The following is a 20,597-nucleotide window of genomic DNA, read 5'->3' on the forward strand; positions in this document are numbered from 1 at the left end:
TTGGGCGACCTCTTTGCACAATATCCAGCTTTTCGTGGAAGGCCCGTCTTGAAAATTGTGTGGAAAGTAGTTCTGCAACCAGATCAACGTCTTCTCCTTCAGCCATTTTGAGTTAAAATGCGAGTGACAGCTCTAGCAGACGCGAATCCAATCTTTTTTTTTTTTTTTTTTTAAATCTTTATTGAACAAGTCAGGATACAATTCTCAGGAAACAGAAAAGGCGCTAATCCAATCACCGAACGCGCACGGCCAGTCTCGACGTAAGGCCTCCTAGCTAGCCCTAGTAGGAGACGAGAACAAGTCAGGATACAGATCACGAGTCTGATCTGATTGGCTATTGAAACCTGACGGTGCCCGTTCATTTACAGCGCACAGGGGCCTGCTCTGTTCAATCTGAAGGCCCCGAGCAAGTTTAATTTACATGGCAACACAAGCTAGCTGAAATATGATTGGTTAAAAACTCTACCAAAATAAATAAGTTATTTTTCGAGTGGCTTTCAATGTTATTTAAAATAACATTGAAAGCCACTCAACTAAGTGGAAATAATATGACGTAAAGAATACAGGGAATAATTTTGTTCACATATTTATGAAAATAAAATAACAAATTTATGTTTTTCTCAGAAAAGTAAATTTACTTTTCTGAGAATGTTTAGGCCAGCAGAGAAGGCCTTGCTGGCCCTCAGGGTCCACCACTGGATCTATAACATATAAAAGTGAAAGAGGACACAAATACATGTCATATTTCCAAGATACCCCACAAAAAAATAAACATCTGGCAGCAATCTAGCCCCATACAAACATCTTCAGCCCAGTATAAGAAAATTATGTGTTATACTGTCAAATGATTTTTTTAACTCTTAAATTAAATCAAAATCTTAATATTGTTAATTTTAAAACACTATTGCACCAAAATGTGCGCAACCGTATTTTGAAGATACATTTTGAACTACAGGTTGAAAACAGGAACATCAGCCAACAGGTTACAACAGGTAAAAATAAATAACAGGTGAGGGCTTGGGTCACTGTCTGAGGGTGTGTGATGTTGCTTCATGATAACATCTTCACCCTCAGATTGTGGAATTTAGAGCTTCACTGCGTTCGGTCCTAGCAAAATTTTTTGAAATACCTCAAAGGTGTAGCGCAGTGGAGTGGTGTAGGCCAGGTTGAGGGCGTAGATCACCCACATCAACAGCATTCAGGCTTTCGCGGTGTCACCGCATGCAGGCAGTATCTCCTGTGCTTCTACAAGGACGGAGACATCTACTGGATCCTCTCCCTCAGCCCCATGAACCACCAGGATCTTGAGGGTATGCTCAGCTGCATTGCTGCGATTGTCCTGCTACATGCAATTAACGAGAAAAATAGAACCGTTTCAATCATTTGAATTAGCTGACATCTTTCTTTATCGGCACACAGTCATGAACAAATATCAAATAAGCATGTTTACCATGTTAAATTACTGGTATACAATGCATCTCCTCATCTTACAGACATTCCAATTTCATTGTAATGTCCATATTCAATACCAAGATGAATTGCCATGGCCAGTAAATGGCACCAAAGACTTGGAACAAGACTGGCTAAATGGCACCCATGACACATGAATGACAAGCTGGTGACATCTGTCGCACCAAATGCACTGTACCCTGTTCAAATAAAATCATGTATTACCCAGCAATCTTCAAAAAGGTCATCCTCCTCCTCCCCCGGGTACAGTATGAGAGCACGGAAAACTGCTTCACGTCTTGCTTCAGTGCTTAGGTTCTGTTAAGAGATTAATATTGTGTCAATACAATGAACTGTCAGGGTGAGAACATACAGCAGTAGCATGTGCCAGATATTATTTCCAGGATTGAAGAATATGATATGGAACTGGCCAAAATAGTGAAATGAAAAGGGAGAGCAAATTCTGTAAACCACTTCAATCTCCCTTTCACCCCATACAATTTTGTGTTAATGTGATTAACCACGTACAGTACAATACTCATTAGACATTTTGAAAACAAAAATGGTGTACGTCGTTTTTACACTCACCAAAACTGACTATAGTCACACAGCAAGAAACCTTTAAAAGAAGAGAGAATTATATTAAAACAATGACCTGTGTTTGAGTGGAGGGGGGAGGGGGTTATGTTGTGTATTGTGAATACTGTTCTGCACCTATCTAAAGAAGGACTTGAGTGCACAGACCAAAACCTACAAAAGAGAAAATGTGTCATATATTGAACAACATTAGCTCATCATGTTGGCTTACAACTTAGATTGGGCTCTATTTTGAGGAAGCATTATTTTAACTAGACTACATCAGGATATATTTAGAGACGGTTTTGCTCGATGGTTAAGATGGAAAGAAACGATTACATTAGATAACGTGAGCAAGTGCTGCCAGACACGTGGACATAATTTTTGGCCACGCAATGAGCAATGCCATTCCTGGCGTGTGGTCACACCTGTTCTTCATTAATTCTCCTTGGGTCACACCAAACACTTTAGTGATATCACCATAGTATAGGAAACTGATTAAAGTCAGTTTAACACACTAGTGGCAAGTTAACTTTGGCAAGCTTGATGAATGCAACGGTTTATTGCCAAGTAGTTCAATGAGAACACCCACCTTGAATGAAGTGCTTCTGATACAATGAAGTCATCCAACTGTGGGCGGGGGCTGTCGGTGTGCAGCTCCTCCTTCGATTGGCTGATGCATGCGTGACTCGCGTGCTGCCCTCAATGAGCGTGCGCATTCAAATTGGTTTCAATTTAAGTAAAATGTACTTGGGTTTCTACGTTTTATGCGTCGTGTCTTTTAATTGTGTAAAAGTTATGAGCGACTTTTGAGTGAATATTATTCTTGTATCACAATTTGTTCAGTGTATGAATACATTGTGTTGTATTTACACCATTATTTTGAGTTATCATCAAAACCCAAATTTATATGTAGATATGACATTTAGTAGATGTAATTTACTACACCCAAAAGTTCCTTTTTACAGTGCAGGACCTTGTTCTTTCAGTCACGACGCACAGCTGGTGATCATAGGCGAGGGTAGGAAGGTAGATCAACCCAGTGATTCCCAACCTTTATTGAGCCAAGGCACATTTTTTTTTAAGTTTGAAAAATCGCACGGCACACCAACAAACAAAATTGTCACAAAAAGAGGATATATTTGTCAGTTTCTTACTTTTTACCATCTAACAGAAGGTCATTTATTTGTTCTTGCTGTCACTGTAAGTTGCTGGCATAGATAACCGGACAAAGATACATTATTTGTTGTTAATAAATCGTTTTCTTACCAATTACGTGAATTTTGGTTCGTTCCCGCGGCACACCGTGAGAGCTCTCGCAGCACACTAATGTGCCACGGCACACTGGTTGGGAATCACTGGATCAACCAGTAAATTGAGCGCTTCGTCTTTTGGCTCAGCTCCCTCTTCACCACGACGGACCGAAACAGAATCTGCACCGACCTGCCTGTCGATCTCCCAGTCCAGCCACCCCTCACTCAAGATTATTATCCCCGACCTGGCACTCAACCCTTTTCCTACAGAGGATCCTGCTTTTAGATTTGGAGGTGCAAATCATTACGTTCTGTTTTTATTCTACTTTTATTTTGTTTTATTCAACGTCCCAACTTCATTGGAATTTGGGATTGTATGATGTATTCAAACCGGGATATAGATGGAAAGCTGACATATTTAACTGTCAATTAAAATACAGGCTGTCCATAAAGTCTCTTTACCATTTCAAAAATTTAGTAAAAATGCAATTGATTAGATGTTTTAATCAGATTTGTTCTATTGTATTCAGCATTTATTAACGTTTTTTTTTTACCTCTTTGAATTCACTTCTACATGGGCACCATTAGTTGCACGAAGCACATAAAGACGGTACTCGATTTCTTGCCATGTTCGCTGTAGCATAGCCTCATCAATTGTGGCAATGGCATCAGTAATCCTTTGCTTTAGGTCAGTAATGTACCTTATCTTGGTTGGATACACGATATCTTTAACATAGCCCCATAGAAAGAAGTCCAGGGGAGTGATATCTGGTGAACGTGGCGCCAAGGAATTGGCCCATCCCTTCCAATCCACCGATCTGGAAATGTGTGATTGCGGAACCTACAAACATGCAGCCTCCAATGTGGTGGTGCACCATCTTGCTGAAAAATGATGGTTGATGGTCATTCAGTTGTGGTGCCACATATTCAGTTAAAAGGTCAAGGTAAACATTTGCAGAAATTGATGTCTCGTTGAAGAAAAATGGACCAATTATAAACAAACAAACAAACAAACAAACAAACAAACAGGATCCCTGAAACACACAAATGCAGTGTGCTAAAAACTTTAATAAACACCGAATACAATAGAACAAATCTGAATAAAATATCTAATCAATTGCATTTTTAGTAAATTTTTGAAATGGTGAAGAGACTTTATGGACACCCTGTACTATGGGACTGTAACTGATTTCTGTTCCAGTTTCTAGTGCAGATTTTAATGATGTCATGTACCATATATATGCGATGGGCTGATGGTTGCAGCCAATAAAATGTGTTCTTGCACTACTTTTGCACAAAGGGTATGCGTAGCAACAGTTTTCAAGCAGCCACATTTGCAAAAGGCAGGAAACTTGTGGTAGAAACAGGAAACTTTGCATGCTGTGTTGTCTTGAAAGGGATTTTGGTATATAACAATTCTTTCATCTTCCTCAGTACTCAGAAAACAAACTGTTGCTTCAGTTTCAGCAGAAAGAAAAATCCTCAAAACGAGGTCATTACAGTATTTGAGATAAACTCATTTTTAAGGCTTGTAAAAAGGTCATTTGGTGATGAGAACAGGAAAGGGGGGCATCTGAAATTGTGGCTACTGAATTTAAAGAGAACCCCCGAGTGTGGTTATTTTTTTCTTAACACCACCACCTGTTTCAACCACAGGGGGGTCTTCCTACTACAAATGTATGAATGAGTGTAAGATGCAGGAAGTTGTTTTTTTATATGTATTTTGCAAAATCTCAGCTGTAGCTGCTGTAACTCAAAGAAATTGTCTAAATTATAAACCAAGCTTGAAGAAGGCACACATTCATAAAATAGGGCAGTTGACTATAGAGCAAATCAAAAGTTCAGTTGTTGAGTGTTGCGAAAGCCTCTTTCCCTCTTACGCTGGCTGGTGCCTCGAGGTTTGGTGTTAATGTAGTCGTTTTGGAAATGTTCCTGCCTCACCTTGACCTGCAAACATGTCAAAAGAAAAATAAATAAATATACCGCACCCAAGGCTCACATGGCAGATACTGTAGATATGCCACAAAAATAACAGGATGCGGCCATTACACCTAAAGTTTACATATACTGCAAGAAAATGGATTCAGTCCTTTTTTTACAAATAATTTTTATCCATTCAGGTGCTATCTCCCGCTCTCTCTTCCAGTCCATCCCTACGGTGTTGTAACTTGTCTTTAGTTTACATACTGTCTACTTATTTGGATGCGACTTACCCTGCTGACCACTGCGATAATGGTGATAATGATGCTGTAGACGCAGAGAATTCCAAGCACAGTGATCCAAATCCAGAGGTGTCCATTGCCCTCTTTTGTTTTCCCACTGCTGCATTTGTGACCTAAGAGAACCATTTGAATATGTGCAGTGTGCTGAATGTGCCAAGTGTTTTCTGCTTACCCTCGACATGCACCAGAATCCCCACAGCGCTCATCTCTGTTTTCAAAGGAGGTGGGAATGTGACCGTGCCCTCACACCTGTAGAGTCCGCCATTTTTGGCCATCTCTCCTGTCAGGACAAAGCTGACTGATGTGTTGACCTCACGTAGCATCAATTCAGCACTTGGGTTTGGTTCACAATCCACCGTCATTTTGTTGTAGTTGCACTTTTGGATGTGAATCACTTGTTCATCATTTCGAAGCGCAAATGTCAGATCCTCACCAACCAGCATCGGACACGGGACATAGATTGTGGCCGGGTCATGTTTACACAAGGCTTGTAGTTCATCTGTTGAGGAAAATGTCATTATGATCCAGAATTTTTCATCCTCACACATTGCCCCCACAGCCCACTCTAACTTGAGTCAATGTTCAGAATTTACTCTATTACTGGTAGTTGGAATGAGTCATTCCGGTATGAATAGTAGTTCCAATGAAAGCCTGTGCAGTACTTACATTTGCAGGGACACATGCTCTGTATTGGGTTAGCCATAGAGATCATGTACCCCAAGATTATCCGAATCACCCAGGCCGTCATTTAAAACTTAAGCGGTGGGAAGAATTTGCCTTGTCTCGTTCCCTCAATTCACAGTGGCAGTTTGTCTTCAAGACATCCTGTGACTGCAAACGCCTCCTTAAATTTCCTCTCTCTCCTCGTGTGACCTGTGACCTACGTCACGAGCGCGCAAACATGCAAGGTCAAGAGCTCCACAGACACACAAATGTACGTTTTGGTTTTTCAAGTGCGATACCTTACTTTGAAGAGTACTGTTGTGTCTTATCAATCGTATCTATATCTTGTGCAATGCTATGTTCCCTACAAAGGTCAAACTAACTGTGTGTGTTTCTCTGAAACAACTGATTCTGTAGTTTCATTACCTGATGGTAGAAAGAAGAAAGCTCTCAAAACCTGTAAAATGTGCTCCAATTTCAATTAATGTTGTACAATTTCTTCTTGTGAAGCGTGACCACTGGAACATTTCTGCTTTGTTTTTGGTGATTTATTCTTTTGTGTGTTGTTTATCTATTTTTAATTGTTGTTTATGTATTCTGTTGAATGTCTATCGCAATATTTTTGCGATACATATTTGTTATGTCCTTGTTTATGATGATACTAATGCAGCGTGTTATACCGGAGACAAATTCCTTGTGTGTTCTACATACTTGGCCAATAAAGATGATTCTGATTTTGATTCTGATTCTGAGGTTGAATTGGTAATGACCGCTAGTTGTACTTGGTTGGGCCACTAGATGGCAACACAGCATTGTGTTCTTATAAACCTGTTGACGTTCATCACTGCCGTGCAAACAAGCCAATTTTGTTCAAAGTTGTATTTTCGGTGCCACCCATTTCCTCAACCGATTGTCGTCATTAGACTATCCATTTAACCCAGCGGGTGAACGGATGATAGGCCTAAAGGTGGTAGAAAATATCGACTGATAATATAATACAGTATTTACTTTGCACGGTCACTACGAGCGGTCGATGAATAGGATTGTTGGATAATAGAAGTATTGAGTTCCCAAAATGTTTGTCATTCTTAACTGAAATGGATGAGGCGAGGCGGAGGTTGGCGATGCCAATGAATCACCAACTACTGTATTACTCCAATCACCCATGGGGCGAATAGGCACACGTCGCGTTTTTTGTTTGTAGGTTTGTTATGTAGATAAAACAGGGCACGCATTTGATTCCGTTTCCGTCTGAAGCTACAGCGAAACTAGTATCCAGCGTATACAGTACCGACGCGACAATTGGATTGGACACTTTAATGTCCGATTATGCGTAGGTCGTGAAGGCAACTTGGGTTCTGGGTTGGACAGGAAACGGCGGAGACGCGCGTGTCCCTTACGCGGTCGGGGAGAAGAATAGGTAGCGGTCCGGGATACATGTTGACCGAATTGAGCGTGAAAACATGAGGACGTTTTAAGTTTTAAGTAGTTTTCATACATTTTCAACGCGGCTCACCACCCGAGAAGTGTGACGCATCTTTCCCACACGACTGTTATACCCCCCCCCCCACCAACGGGAAGGAGACAATCGGAGGAGAGGACCCTCTTTGTGACTCCCATTTCACTGTAAGTAGTTTTTTTATTCACTGACCCGATGTGCGTGTGTTCGAATCTCATTTTCCAACTTTCCCTGTGGCGTTCGGGAACGCCCTTTATAGGTAATATCCATTCTTTTATTCATCCATGTATTATCGTTATGCCGCACGCCGTTGACAATGTCAAGAAAAGCAGCATCCTGCCGCATTTCCTCAAACGCTATTGTGATTCCAAAAGGAGCATCTGTAAATCGTGTGGCCCGAAGGAAGGGATATGTGGACGAGCTGTGGGAGCCCCCCAATGCGGCCATTGAATGACTCCTTTCTTAGGGAGAAGGGGTGTGCGTGGTGTTTGGACCGCCTGGGAAAAGGCACTGGCAGTATTTTGGGAGTCGGGTTACAAATGGATAGGGCAGCGATTTTATGTGTTTATCATTAATGCGTTTAATTGACTTGTGGCGATGGAAAGGGATACAGTATTTCTTTGCCCAGTTGTCGCTCTGCAAGCGTAGCAGTCTCCACCCTGACGAGCGAGGGGAGGCCAGCAGCGTCTGCTCGTGGCCGCGTACGGCTTCATTTAAATGGCAATTTTATAACTTTAACGGATCAATTGAAACGTATGAGACATATTTTTGTTGTACCGTATCAACTATAAAATAGTCCGGTTTAATCCCCTTTGTTGAGTGACGTCACCGCCTGGGATTGTGCATCTTGACCGGCGGCTATGTTCACACTAGTTAGCAGCCATTCAAAGCTAACGAACCTACAAACTGCTGCCTGAAGTGTCAAGTCTCAGCCAAACTGCTGGTACAAACTTTGAACACCTATTTGCTTCGACTGGCATAAATGACATACCACCACACACGCACGCACGCACACACACATACGCACGCACGCACGCACGCACACACCATGCGGGGTTGAAAGGTTATTCGCAGGGAGCGGAATGTCATGCCAGCATCTGGCCGGATCCCAAGATTGCAAACATGTGTCATTTGTATGACAAAACCCATCCAAGGTATGAGTGTCAGTCTCTCAACAAAGCCCCTGTGATGCAGAGGGAGTTTTACCAAAACAATATGACACTCGATCAGCCCTCTTGCCCCAGACTTTTATTCTCAGACAGGGCCGTTTGTGCCCTAAAGCAGGGGTCCCCAACCGCCGGTCGGCCGGGCATTTGGTACCAGGCCGCACAGAAAGAACTTGATTAATTCCGTTTTATTTATTTCAGAATACGAAACATGTTTTATTTTGAAAAGCTACCGGATTATCCGTTACATCCGTCTGTGTCACGCTTGACACACGCTTCTCCGTCACGTGACCGATTACTTCAAAACAAAACGCAGGAGCTCGCAAAATGAGTAAAAAAAAAAACTGCTGGAGATCGCAAATGACGGCGGCCTTAAAAGTACGTTCGAGACAACTGGATTAAAGTTATGGCTGAATACTCTGAGATCGCCACAATAGCACTGTTGCTATTTCCGACATCCTACCTGTGTGAGGCAGGGGGTTTCTGGAGCAACGGCGACAAAAACGAAATTACGAAGTAGACCGGACGTAAACCACACACTTCAGGTGTCATTGTCTCCTATTACCCCGAGATGGGACCGTCTGGTTGCAGAAAATCAAGCTCGGTGCTGTGGTGAGTCGTCATTTTCATGCACTTTGAATTTGCGTTGTATCGTATTTTGAAGGCATTAAACATTGCCATAGCGATCGGAGTGTTGCGGCCAGATAAGACGCTCCTTGTGTTTATTATTATATTTCGAAAACGCCACAGTTTTCATGCAGCTCATACCATATTATTTTGTTGTATTAATTCCGCCACACCTTAAATGCCGGTCCCTGAAAATATTGTGTGACATAAACCGGTCCGTGGGGCAAAAAAGGTTGGGGGCCCCTGCCCTAAAGCATTCATGATTTGCATTCTTCGGAGTCTGGTGGCAACAGTGTGCCCCATTTGCTTACACTGCAGTTAATGGATTGTTCGTGTGCGTCCCTGTTGTGAGATGCCTTTTAGCTTTTATCTGCTTAATCTTTAGCAGGATTCAGATTTCACTCTCCATAGAAGATCCTGAAAGTACATATCGAAAAATATTTTTTATTGTGGATTTTTGCTCCTTTGGGCATGTGGCTTTGCATCATGTTCTGAATTTTATTTGTGCAGCTTGATTGCATTGCCAAATTTGTTTTGTTCGTTGATGCCTTATGTCCGGATTCTTAACCCGAGTTGCGGCAATGATAAGCACGCATACAGGTAAGCTAAATAGTAGCTGTACACACACATGATATGTAACACAAGTGTACAAAACATTTTTGTCAGCACACTTAAATGCCCCAAGGTGCAACGTTTGGACTGCTGCTGTACAGCTCAGCCATAAAAAGTGCAGACGGATTAAATTTCCAGCCAAAGAGGTAAAATATGTTGGAAGGGAGTTAGTCATTTCATGGCTACTGTTTAAAAGCACACACATGCTTTGTCATCATTTTCCCCTCTCCATGCTGTTGAGAAGAGAAGTTCGACGTAAGAGAAAACGTGTTTTTTACATTCACAATCACTTGGCTGAAAGTCGATGCTGCCTTCTTTCTCTGCCTGTTTTTTGGCAGGAGCATATAGTTGATGAAATAAAAATAACAGCAGTCAAATTCATTTTAGGCTTGAGCAATGATGCTGTAAGACTGTAGAACATGATGCGTGCTGTTGCGAGAGTCTCTCATGTGCTTGTCTGTCACCGCTTCAGCACTGTGGCGTGAGGGCTGTGCGTGACTTCCTCCCACCCATCCAAGCAAACAGCAACCCACCCGTATCCTTGGGCAAAAAATTCCCCACACAAAAGACAAGGCAGCGGGTGGCAGCAGTGTACATTTCCTCCGGTTGTGTTACAACCGGAGGATGCGGCTTGAAACGTCGACTTCAGCGCACTCTGATGGCGCACCAGAGGCTCAAATGTAACCTGATCCAGCCCCACACACAGAAGGAAATTTGGGATGGAGAGTATCATCGTCTGCAGCAAGACTCAGCTCCTTGCTTCGATTGTGTTTCGGCAAAAGGAGAAGTAATGTGTGTGTTGCAAAGGTGTGTCCCTTCTCTCGCTGCATGCCCATGGTCACCAGCTTGTATAGGCCCTTGTTCTGTTGACATTTTGCTGACCTTTAACAGCAGCTGTCTGTAGCAGTGGGAAATGGGAAATGACGGCAATGATTATTTGGCTTTACTCTAGCCTAAAATCTCACCCGTTTCACAAATAGTTGCTCTTCCTGTTGGCCTTTTCATGCGCAGTCCAAAACTAGTATCAGCACACGCAATGGCACTAAATCACTTGCAGAGCTTTCACAAACATTTTGCCAAATAATGATTCATTAACTAACCTATTTGGCTACACCCTTTAGCTAGGGCAACTGTGACAATCGGGCGACACAGTGGATCCTTTCACAAGATGATCTCAGAAATGAAGTTTGCAGGTCTGACTCTCCATCTTACATGCGGCGCCCGTGTGTAGGCCCCACACAGTAACACAGTAAGACATGAAAATCAAAACTGATATGAACAACAGGGTGTACGCGAAATGAATGTATTTGTAAATCTAAATCAAATGATTGAACTTTACACTGACTGTACAGCATCCCTCTTACAGTTACAATGTTAGCGTTTAGCTGGCATCCAAATGTGTAAACATGACAAACTGAACTTCAACAATACAGTGCCAGGTGGTGCATTTGCTAACTGGGCCTCGAGTAAGGGTGGACCCGACCTAATCTACCTTTTCACAGCACCACCTTCAGGGTGCAGTTGTATAAAACATCAATACTATACAAATGGCATTTAACAACATGTAATTTTGCCAAGTACATAGTCTGGAACAGTTCAGAATCAATATTGATCCAATAAGGAGAGAATCATAATTTTTGAAGGATAAAATACATTATGACCACTTGAGTTGGTGATTATTAAACATTTTTACGTGTGCAGATCTCGACAGATGAGGTCTCCGTTGTTGTGTTTTTCGCTTCATAATAATCCACACGTTTTCAGTGACAGACTGGTTTGGCCTGCAGGCAGACCATTCGAGTATCCGCACTCTTTTGACGGCGAAGCCACGCAGTTGTAACACACGTAAACTGTGGCTTGGCATTGTCTTGCTTAAAGAAGCAGGGGCATCCATGAAAAAGATGTTACTTGGATGGCAGCCCATGTCTCTCCAAAACCTGTATGTACCTTTCAGCTTTAAAGGTCCTTCACAGATGTGCGACTTTCCCAATCCATGTTCACTAACACACCACACAATCACAGATGCTGTCTTTTGTACTTTGCGTTGATAACACTCAGGATGGTCCTTTTCCTTTTTGGCCTGAACATGATGTCCATGATTTCCAAAACAATTGCAAACCAAGACTTGTCAGACCTGGGTGGCATGGTGGGGAAGCTCCGCCTCACAGTTCTGGAGGTCGTGGGTTAAGATCCGGACTCCGACTTTTGGGTTGAGGTTGCATCATCTTCGTGTGCGTCCATGGGTTTTCTCTGGGTGCTCCAGTTTCCTCCCACATTGCAAAAACTTGCAAGGTAAGGTCATTAGAGACTCTAAATCAGGGGTGCCAAAGTCCGGTCCTCGAGAGCCCCTATGCAGCCTGTTTTAGATGTCTCCCTCTTCCAACACACCTGATTCATATGATAAGGATCATTATCAGGCTTCTTTAAAGCTTGCTGATTAGTTGAATCAGGAGTGTTGGAGGGAGGAGACATCTAAAACAGGCTGGATAGGGGCTCTCGGGGACTGGATTGGGCGCCACTGCTCTAAATATTCCATAGGTGTGAATGTGAGTGTGAACAGTCGTTTGTGTATTTGTGCTCTGCATTTGTCTGGTGATCAGTTCAGGGTGTATCCACCGCTCACCCAACGAGAACTGGGATAGGTTCCAGCACACCCATGACTATTGCGAAGATAAATCAAACCTAATTTATATACATGGCACCTCTCATACATTAAAACTGTTACACAAAGTGCTTTACAGGAATAAAAACAGTCAATACTGAAAATGGTACAAGTTGACAAACCCACATACGCACCACATTAAGTGACAGTCTGCGGTGTCTACGTAAGTGGTTCAGAGAGTAGCTGGATGGACTCGTCAGACCACAGCACACTTTTCCACTTTGCGTCAGCCCATCGCAGATGAGATCTGGTCTAGTGAAGCTGACGCAGTTCATGGGTGTTGTTGATACCTGTACACTATATGGCTTTGGCTTTTCATAGCAGAGTTTTAACTTGCATCTTGCATCTGCTCAATGGAGCTATGAACTGTGTTAATGGACAATGGTTTTCTGAAGTGTCCCTGGTTCCACTTGTTCTTTACGCAAGGATACCGTTTTTTTGTTTTTGTTTTTTTAATGCAGTCCCCTTTGAGGGATAGAAGACCACAGGCATTCACTGTTGGTTTTCGGCCTTGCTGCTTACATGCAGTGATTTCTCTGGTTCTCTGATAATATCATGTTTTGATCATATTAATGGATCATAGGTGATGAAATCCATTAATTTCTTGCAACTGTACGCTGAGAAACATTGTTCACAAAGTAGTGAAGCCTTGCCCCATCCTTGCTTGTGAACAACTCTGCCTGTTATCAATTAACCTGTTGACCTGTTGAATGTTCCAAGCAGGTGTTTTTCTTTTCTCCCATTCCCAGTCTTTTGTTGGCAACTGCAAGCTTTTTTGGAACATGTTGCAGCCATCAAATTCTAAATGATACAATCTTTGGGGGGAAAAAGTTTGAACATTAAATATCTTTGTAGTATGTTCAGTTGCATATAGATTTTAAAAGATTTGGAAATCATTATATTCTGTTTTTATTTACATTTTACACATCTCAACTTCATTGGAAATGGGGTTTGTAGGTCAGTGCTTTTCAATGTTTTCGCCAGCAGAGAAGAGTTGCTGGCCCTGACCGCTCACCACGTCAAGGTAACAGATTGAAACTCATCTGAACGTCATTGTTTGATTGGCTGTGGCCCCTGTTAATTACCAAACGTGTAGTTATATTTCAGGTCTAAAACCAGTCTTGGACAATCATTCATTCACTCTCAGCTAGTCGCATCTTCTTGTGAGTTGTGTTTCTGTCACTCCAAGGCCATAAGGCAAAGATTGTGAATTTTTGAAAGGGACAGTACGTATGTTTTATCGGTGTCTTCCCATGAAATGCAGACACTTTTTTAAAATGACTATCGTGTCATCAAATCTGACATTTTAACTCTTTTAACCTGAGTATTTTATTGGATTTAGTATTTGTTTGTGTATTACCGTGGATTACATCTGCCTATGCAATGTCGTTTCCAGATACGATAATAGTTAGCCTTGCTTCAGTTAAGGTGTTACAAATTAGTACATGTGAACCCCATATAACCTTCCCAACAATATTAGTTCTTAATTGTACCATTCAACAAATGTATGCTTCCAAATTTGGAGTATCATGACTGTGCACTCATGGGTGACTTTGCATGACTGTGCCCCAGTGGCCCAAGTCAGCTCATTTAAGGCATGCCGACCTTGACAGCCCCAACCTTAACCCTCTTCCAACAGATATGGTGAGCAAAGAAAGAAGAATGACCTCAAACCGCACAAATCCTCTGAATGGACAAACAAAGAGACTCCCAAATCTTGGAGAAAGTCTTCCAAAATGCTGCAGGGGGAGGGTGGGGGGGAATAACTGCAAATGAACGACTCCCATCACCAGTTAACACCGGTGATGGGAGCAGACACAAGGAGGGCACACTCCACTCATTCATTTTCTTAGTAGCAGTCACACTCGAGCAAAGAGTCGGCATTGACCTACAACTGGCTCCTGCTCCTTGAACAAGAAAAAAAAGGAACCGTCTCCACGCAAACATTGAAAAACTGTCTTGTGTTAGCCAGAGAATCCAAATTATGGTTTCTATGGAGCTGATGCGCCACAAAACTATCCATCCATTTTGTACTGTGCTTGTCCTTGTCAGTGTCACGCCTAACCTACCTGACGAGTGAGCATCAGGGTACACCAGGGGTGGGCAATTATTTTCCTGGGGGGGCCAAATGAGAAGCAGAAAATATTGTGGAGGGCCTGGCCAAAAGTTAGAAATCTACTCCCGATTTCAGTTTTATTTCTACGTTGAAATAAGTTAATGACATTGTTAACAGAAGCTGATAAGAGTATGTATTATTGCCAGATAATGAAAGTGCAGTTATTTTACAGAAAAAGCATGAAAGTATTCCCATACTTTTTTTTTTTTAATGAGAACAGTGAAACAACTGTGGTATATGTCCTGGATGAACGTCCAGGTATGTTAACAACATACATGTGTGCAGTGGCGGGCCGTGCATTTCAACCTTAGGCCTTCAGTGACGTCACATATTATGAACACAATACTGTATAGGCTCGTCAAGCAGCACTTAATTTCAGGAGCATTTAAAACCATCAAGTATGCATTCACAATTAAGAGCAGGAAACTACATTTACAGATAGTCAAAAATAAAAAGATGATTTAAAAATACGAAATAAAATGCCACCCAAATTATGCTGTGTGATCTTAAACAAGTCTGTCCAATAAATTGCGCAATGTCGCAGTTTCATATAAGACACCAACCAAACAATAACAAAACAAACTGTTCTTTGAAAATAAAGTAAACAGATCATTTGCATTTTGAAAATCGACGATACAACAGCAAATAACTGACATAATTGACTAACTAATAACTGACTAACAGCTGAGATTGAACGAACTTTCGTGCACGAAGGTGACTACAATGCGCCATTATAAATTGCAGGTGAGCAGATATATTTGATACATGTTTGTATCTTTGTCATTTAATTTCGTTACCACGAATTTAATACTAACGAAATAAAATGACAAGAAGAAATGTAAAATAAAATGCATTTACTCACCAATGTAGTGCCTGTTCACTGAGCTGCAGAGCTACGCGAGTGTCCCCAAACGTTTTTAAACGCACCGTAGCTTGTAAGTGCCCAGCCGTTTCCTTGCTGCCTTAGTAAAACAATCCAGTGTGGCTCCAAACACCAAATCGGTCAGTTGCAAGCAATAGGCATTCCCAGCAGTACAATTTGCAGCAGTTGAGGTGAGACTGTACAGCAGGGGTGGGCAATTATTTTCCCGGGGGGGCAAATGAGAAGCAGAAAATATTGTGGAGGGCTGGGCCAAAAGTTAGAAATCGACTCCCGATTTCAATTTTATTTCTATGTTGAAATAAGTTCATGACATTGTTTACAGAAGCTGATAAGAGTGTGTATTATTGCTAGATAATTAAAGTGCACTTATTTTACAGAAAAACGATTTGTTCCGTGAAATTATGCAAAACAATTCTAATTGTGCAACATTTGTAACTCTTTTTCAGTCAGATGAACATGACAACACTTTCTGATTTTAACTTTCCCATGAAGGTAGCACAATGTCTTTGTATGCCAGTAATAATGGAACATAAGTCACATTTTTTGTCCCAACTGCCAATGTACAATAAATACAAGCAAGCATGTTTCAGTGTTTTGGTTTTTTTCTTGCTCAGTAGAGATCAATCTCGCCCAGGGGTGGGCAAACTTTTTGGCTCGGGCCCCCATTGATTTCTAAATTTGACAGGTGGGCCGGGTCAGCACAAGATACGGTACATATGAAAAACTGTGTATGTTGACAGTCCATACCAAACAACAGAACAAAAGCATTAAGGTATGAGCATACTTTTTTCAATGAGAACAGTGAAACAACTGTGGTATATGTCCTGTATGAACGTCCAAGTATGTTTACAACATACATGTGTGACAACACAAGCGACAACTACATTGCCCAAAAACTGCAGCATAAAGTACAGGTATATGACAAAATACAACAAAGTTGGGACTATCTGCTGCAAAATGAGACGAGTATAAGACCTGGCGGCTTTCTTTCCACTCACTCACTCACTGTCTCGAACTTGACCTCCCCTCGATCGCCAACCAAGACAGCGTTGCTCAGCTGATGTCGTGCGACAAACTTTTGAACCCAGCCACAGGACGCTTCCAAGTCTTCGATGCCCATAGCGCGATGTAACTCGATTGCTCTTATTCGCGGTTCAGTTGGCGGAAAGTTTTTAGCGCGTGAACGGTCAAACCATTCCAGGAAACGTTTATTTACTCGACTGTCCGTCGAGCCGCATGCAATTCATTCTGAGCATGGAAACACCCGGAATTGGACTGAGCAAGAATCGCTTCCTCGGTTTTCAAAGTCTCGTAGATTTGAGCCTCTCAGACTCCAAGCGTCTCCTGAATGTTTCGTACTTTGTAACCCGCTTCGTCTGATCAGATACACTTCACTTTCTCTTCCGTGGCCATGACTGTTCCTCTTCGTTTGGATGCCATGATCTACATGACGTAAAAATGTTCGCAATTCCAGTAAAACTCACTGCTATAAAGAGTCACTTGCGTGTCGCCGTTTTGGATCCAATGATTGAAAATAGCGGCGCGGACACACTTATTCCCTCGTATCGAGCGGAGTTCCTTGAGTCGGAGTTACTTGAGTTAGCGATACCGCGGGCTTCTGTATCGTCTCCCCCTCCCTCCCTCCCTGTGCTCTGCAACTTCAAGTAACTGCGCCGCCTGGCGTTGAAATGCCTCTCATTACAAGTACGAATGAAATGAATGCAATAATTTACATCGGACCTTAATTGTGTACTGCACCAACCTTCGGCGGGCCGGATTAAAAAGACCAACGGGCCGGATCCGGCCCGCGGGCCGTAATTTGCCCAGGTATGGGGTGCACCCTGGGCCGCTTGCCAGTCAGTCACACGGCATGTAGACAACCATTCACACTCACATTCACATCTCATGTTAAGCGAAGAAGGGAGGCTTTTGGCATGTGAGAGGAAGTAGGACAAAATACACACTCGCACGGTGAGGTCATGCATACTCCAGTCCACACAAATGTTCCATGGATATTTAAACCCCAACCTCTTGTTGGAGAAGCAGGGGTGTTGCGTCGTCAAACGTAATGCTTCATAAAAAAAAAACAGTGTTTGTGTGGACTTCACCTTATCGGTTGTAGTCTCAGACGAAGAGTAAGATCAAGTGTTTTGTGTGTTTGCTTCGACAATTCTTCCAGCGCAACGAGTGTCATTTTTCACCACACCATTTAAGTTAAGCTTGCTAAGTTATTTATCCGTGTGAACGTGACAATAACAGGTGGCTTTTTTCTTACTGCGGGGCTGCTGCCCTTCGCCACAATCCCCTTTCCCGCGCCCCGCTCCAGTGATATCTAAGGTCAGTCACTCATTCAACCCAATGATGCGTGTCACAGGAAGTGTAGCTCCTGTCGTCGTATTGTCACACAGCTGAGAGATGTTTGTGACTGCCATAAAGTCGAGAAAGCAAAAGGGGTCTTGACATCCGAGTTGGGGGGGTGCGGGGGGGGGGGGGGGGGCGGGGGAAAGAAAAAAAGGGGGGGGGTGTCGAGAACATTTCATCACCCGCATCAGATTTCAACGATGTCTTGGAGAAGGTGATTCATTGAGGTCGTTTCTTAATCATGCTCACACGGTCCTGCTGTAGCGCCCACAACAAACACACAACGGGTTTGTGTGTGTGCGTCCGTGTGGCTCGGTGATGTGGAGAGCGTATGGAGTGCCTGAGGCTTATTGGGCTACTTCAGAGGAGAGGAGAAAGGCATGGTGCAAGGAGACAGCGGGTGATGTATCACATCAGAAGACATGGGAAGAGGAGGAGGATTTATTTCTTCATCATCCGATTGCCTTAATGAAATGGCCTGCGCGCTGCAGTTTGTTATGCCAGAAGAATAAACATTGCTGGTGTGACCAGAGTTCAACAGTGTTTGCTTAGTGACTTTCCCGAGTGGATGACGAACGTACAGTACTTCAAGCTATGTATGTAGCCACAAGTATATCTAGCCTTTTTTGGGATTTTGCTACATCATTTACAAAGTTGTTGTTTTGGAAAATGGCTGCGATTGTTACGCTACAGCCACTTTACGTAAAACCGAAAATAAATCAACGAACAGCGAAAGGTGTTCAGTGCCGATGAATCCCCGCTTTCATAATCTGTGTTCTGTTATTTGCTTTCAGTGTTTTGGGGTCTATTGGAGTAAAGCACCTGTTTATAGAAAATAGATCGGATGGATTTTCTGCATGAAGATTCATGACTTATCTGCTTTATAGTGGCTTGTTTTCTCATAAAATATGCACTGAAGCCTACTTTTGCCCCGTTAGATCTCTTGCCTGCAATCAAACCAGCTAATGTTTGAGAGAGAGCGTTGTTATGATGGCGGGCGGCAGAGGATGGGCATGGCAGCCTGCCCTCAAAGCATCTGGAAGCTACGGGGTGAAAAGTATAAATCGATTTAGGACACCTAGGTCAGTCGTGGCTTTGCCTGGCAGCTTGCAAAAGTCATTCACATAATTTACTTTATGGAGGCAAGCAGGCCCACTGCTCTTCAGTCTTGATTACACCAGGGACACTGGAGGACTCTGGCGAGAATAGCAGTGACCCACAATCTAAAGGAGAAGCAGCTGCAGCAGACTGACGCCACATTTTGGTGCAAAAGAAAAGTCCCTTGATAATCACTCAAACCTGCAGGCGTAATCCGAGGAAATATCAGTGTGTGGATGTCATTGACTAATACTTTGGCAGCAAACTCTTGAATTGGGTATCTTGCTAATCTCTTTCTGCTCTGATGTTCTCCCTCTCTTCCTCTTTTTCTCTCGCTTTGTGGTTCACACAGGCAAACGAACGAGCACCCACCGTGACAGGCTTCAAATGACGTGTTTGAGGTCATATGGTTTAGTGGGTTACTCCTCTACGGTGATGATGCACAGATGATTCAAGTTTGTGTGAGGCCGATGTTTCGGACCCACCCGCAGGTCAATATGCAGGCCAAAGCAAGAGGCATTGTATCACATAACTTTGTATGTGCGTGTTATTTTATTCATAAACCCCACTGGCAGCTCGCCAGCCAATAGGAAGCCTCGTCAGACCCCACGGGCCACCGTGGGAACATTCCTGACGCAGCATTATTCCATAATTCTCACCATGTGTGTTCTCTTCCCCGCGGAGCACTCTCCGCACGAAGCATGGAGAATCCCGCTGAGGCTGGGAGATCAGCCTCCTTGTAATGGCAACCAGACGTGGCCTCCTTTACGATTCAAGCTGGCCTCGTGATTTGCACTACAGCCAACTTGTCTGTTTTGTTGCTTGTCTGAATAATTGGCCTCGAAGTCCAACTGTGTCGTTGACCAGGAGTAATATGATATTACTTGTTCTCCTTAGCTGCACTCAAACCTGTTTTTAGGTGTTCAATGTTGGGCAGGCAGTTGGCCAAGAAAGAGCCGAGACTTGTTTGGGTCGTCATCCGTACTAAAAGCAATGCGCTGACCAATACTAATGCACCTTCTCAACCCAGTTCTGGCCCATCCATCAGCCGACTGTAGAGAACGGTCGTGATCGGGGAAACCGCAGTCGTGGTTGATGCCAACGCTCATTTCTCCGCAAAGGAAGTCGTTCTCGGTGTTACTCAGTGCATTCGAGCCGGTGTGGTCGTTTCCTGCGCTTTCCGACAACAGTCCCGTCTTTCTCTTTCCCTATGACATCATCATAACCTTTGCTGGGCCGCCGTCCTTCCCTCTTTTCGACTTCCTGCGCCCTAACAGGAAATGAGCTACCTCCGAGGAGCGCGGTGAATGGTTGTGACGCGTGGGCGAACAAGGACACACCTGTACTCACCACTACAGTGTTTCCCCTTGTTTTCTGTATGCAGGACACTTTTCAGGGTGGCCGCGTGCTGTTGTTTTTATTTACACCCCCCCACCCCCTCACAAGGGCT

The 20,597-nt window shown here is 43.1% G+C and overlaps 2 protein-coding genes and 1 long non-coding RNA gene across 3 annotated transcripts in view; 1 reads left to right on the top strand and 2 right to left on the bottom strand.

Moving 5' to 3' along the window:
* Nucleotides 1-716: 716 nt before the first annotated feature.
* On the bottom strand, nucleotides 717-2,733 carry LOC109520866 (uncharacterized). Its single transcript, XR_002169251.1, has 2 exons — nucleotides 2,038-2,733; nucleotides 717-1,767 (listed from the first exon to the last, which is right to left on the bottom strand). It is a non-coding gene; the product is annotated as an uncharacterized LOC109520866 (long non-coding RNA).
* Nucleotides 2,734-4,906: 2,173 nt separating this feature from the next.
* Nucleotides 4,907-6,429, bottom strand: si:dkey-1h24.6 (T-cell-specific surface glycoprotein CD28). Its single transcript, XM_019878379.1, has 4 exons — nucleotides 6,167-6,429; nucleotides 5,673-5,999; nucleotides 5,492-5,613; nucleotides 4,907-5,225 (listed from the first exon to the last, which is right to left on the bottom strand). The coding sequence occupies exons 1-4, from the start codon at nucleotides 6,246-6,248 to the stop codon at nucleotides 5,112-5,114; spliced, it is 645 nt and encodes a 214-aa protein (XP_019733938.1). The 5' UTR covers nucleotides 6,249-6,429; the 3' UTR covers nucleotides 4,907-5,111.
* An 889-nt stretch (nucleotides 6,430-7,318) lies between these two features.
* raph1b (Ras association (RalGDS/AF-6) and pleckstrin homology domains 1b) overlaps nucleotides 7,319-20,597 on the top strand; it is a 44,585-nt gene continuing 31,306 nt past the window's right edge. Inside the window, exon 1 of the mRNA XM_019878517.1 lies at nucleotides 7,319-7,789. The gene's annotated coding sequence lies outside the window, so the exon portion shown is untranslated. The remainder of the gene's footprint in view (nucleotides 7,790-20,597) is intronic.

The sequence above is a fragment of the Hippocampus comes genome, unplaced genomic scaffold, assembly GCF_001891065.2.
Source record: "Hippocampus comes isolate QL1 unplaced genomic scaffold, H_comes_QL1_v1.1 scaffold345, whole genome shotgun sequence".
Taxonomy (NCBI): domain Eukaryota; kingdom Metazoa; phylum Chordata; class Actinopteri; order Syngnathiformes; family Syngnathidae; genus Hippocampus; species Hippocampus comes.

Excerpts from the sequence above, each read along its gene's own strand:
- si:dkey-1h24.6 (XM_019878379.1), bottom strand. The coding sequence starts at position 6,248 with ATGACGGCCTGGGTGATTCGGATAATCTTGGGGTACATGATCTCTATG. Across the intron at positions 6,000-6,166 it reads GAGCATGTGTCCCTGCAAAT|ATGAACTACAAGCCTTGTGT; the intron begins GTAAGTACTGCA and ends TTTCCTCAACAG. Across the intron at positions 5,226-5,491 it reads TTATCGCAGTGGTCAGCAGG|GTCAAGGTGAGGCAGGAACA; the intron begins GTAAGTCGCATC and ends ACATGTTTGCAG.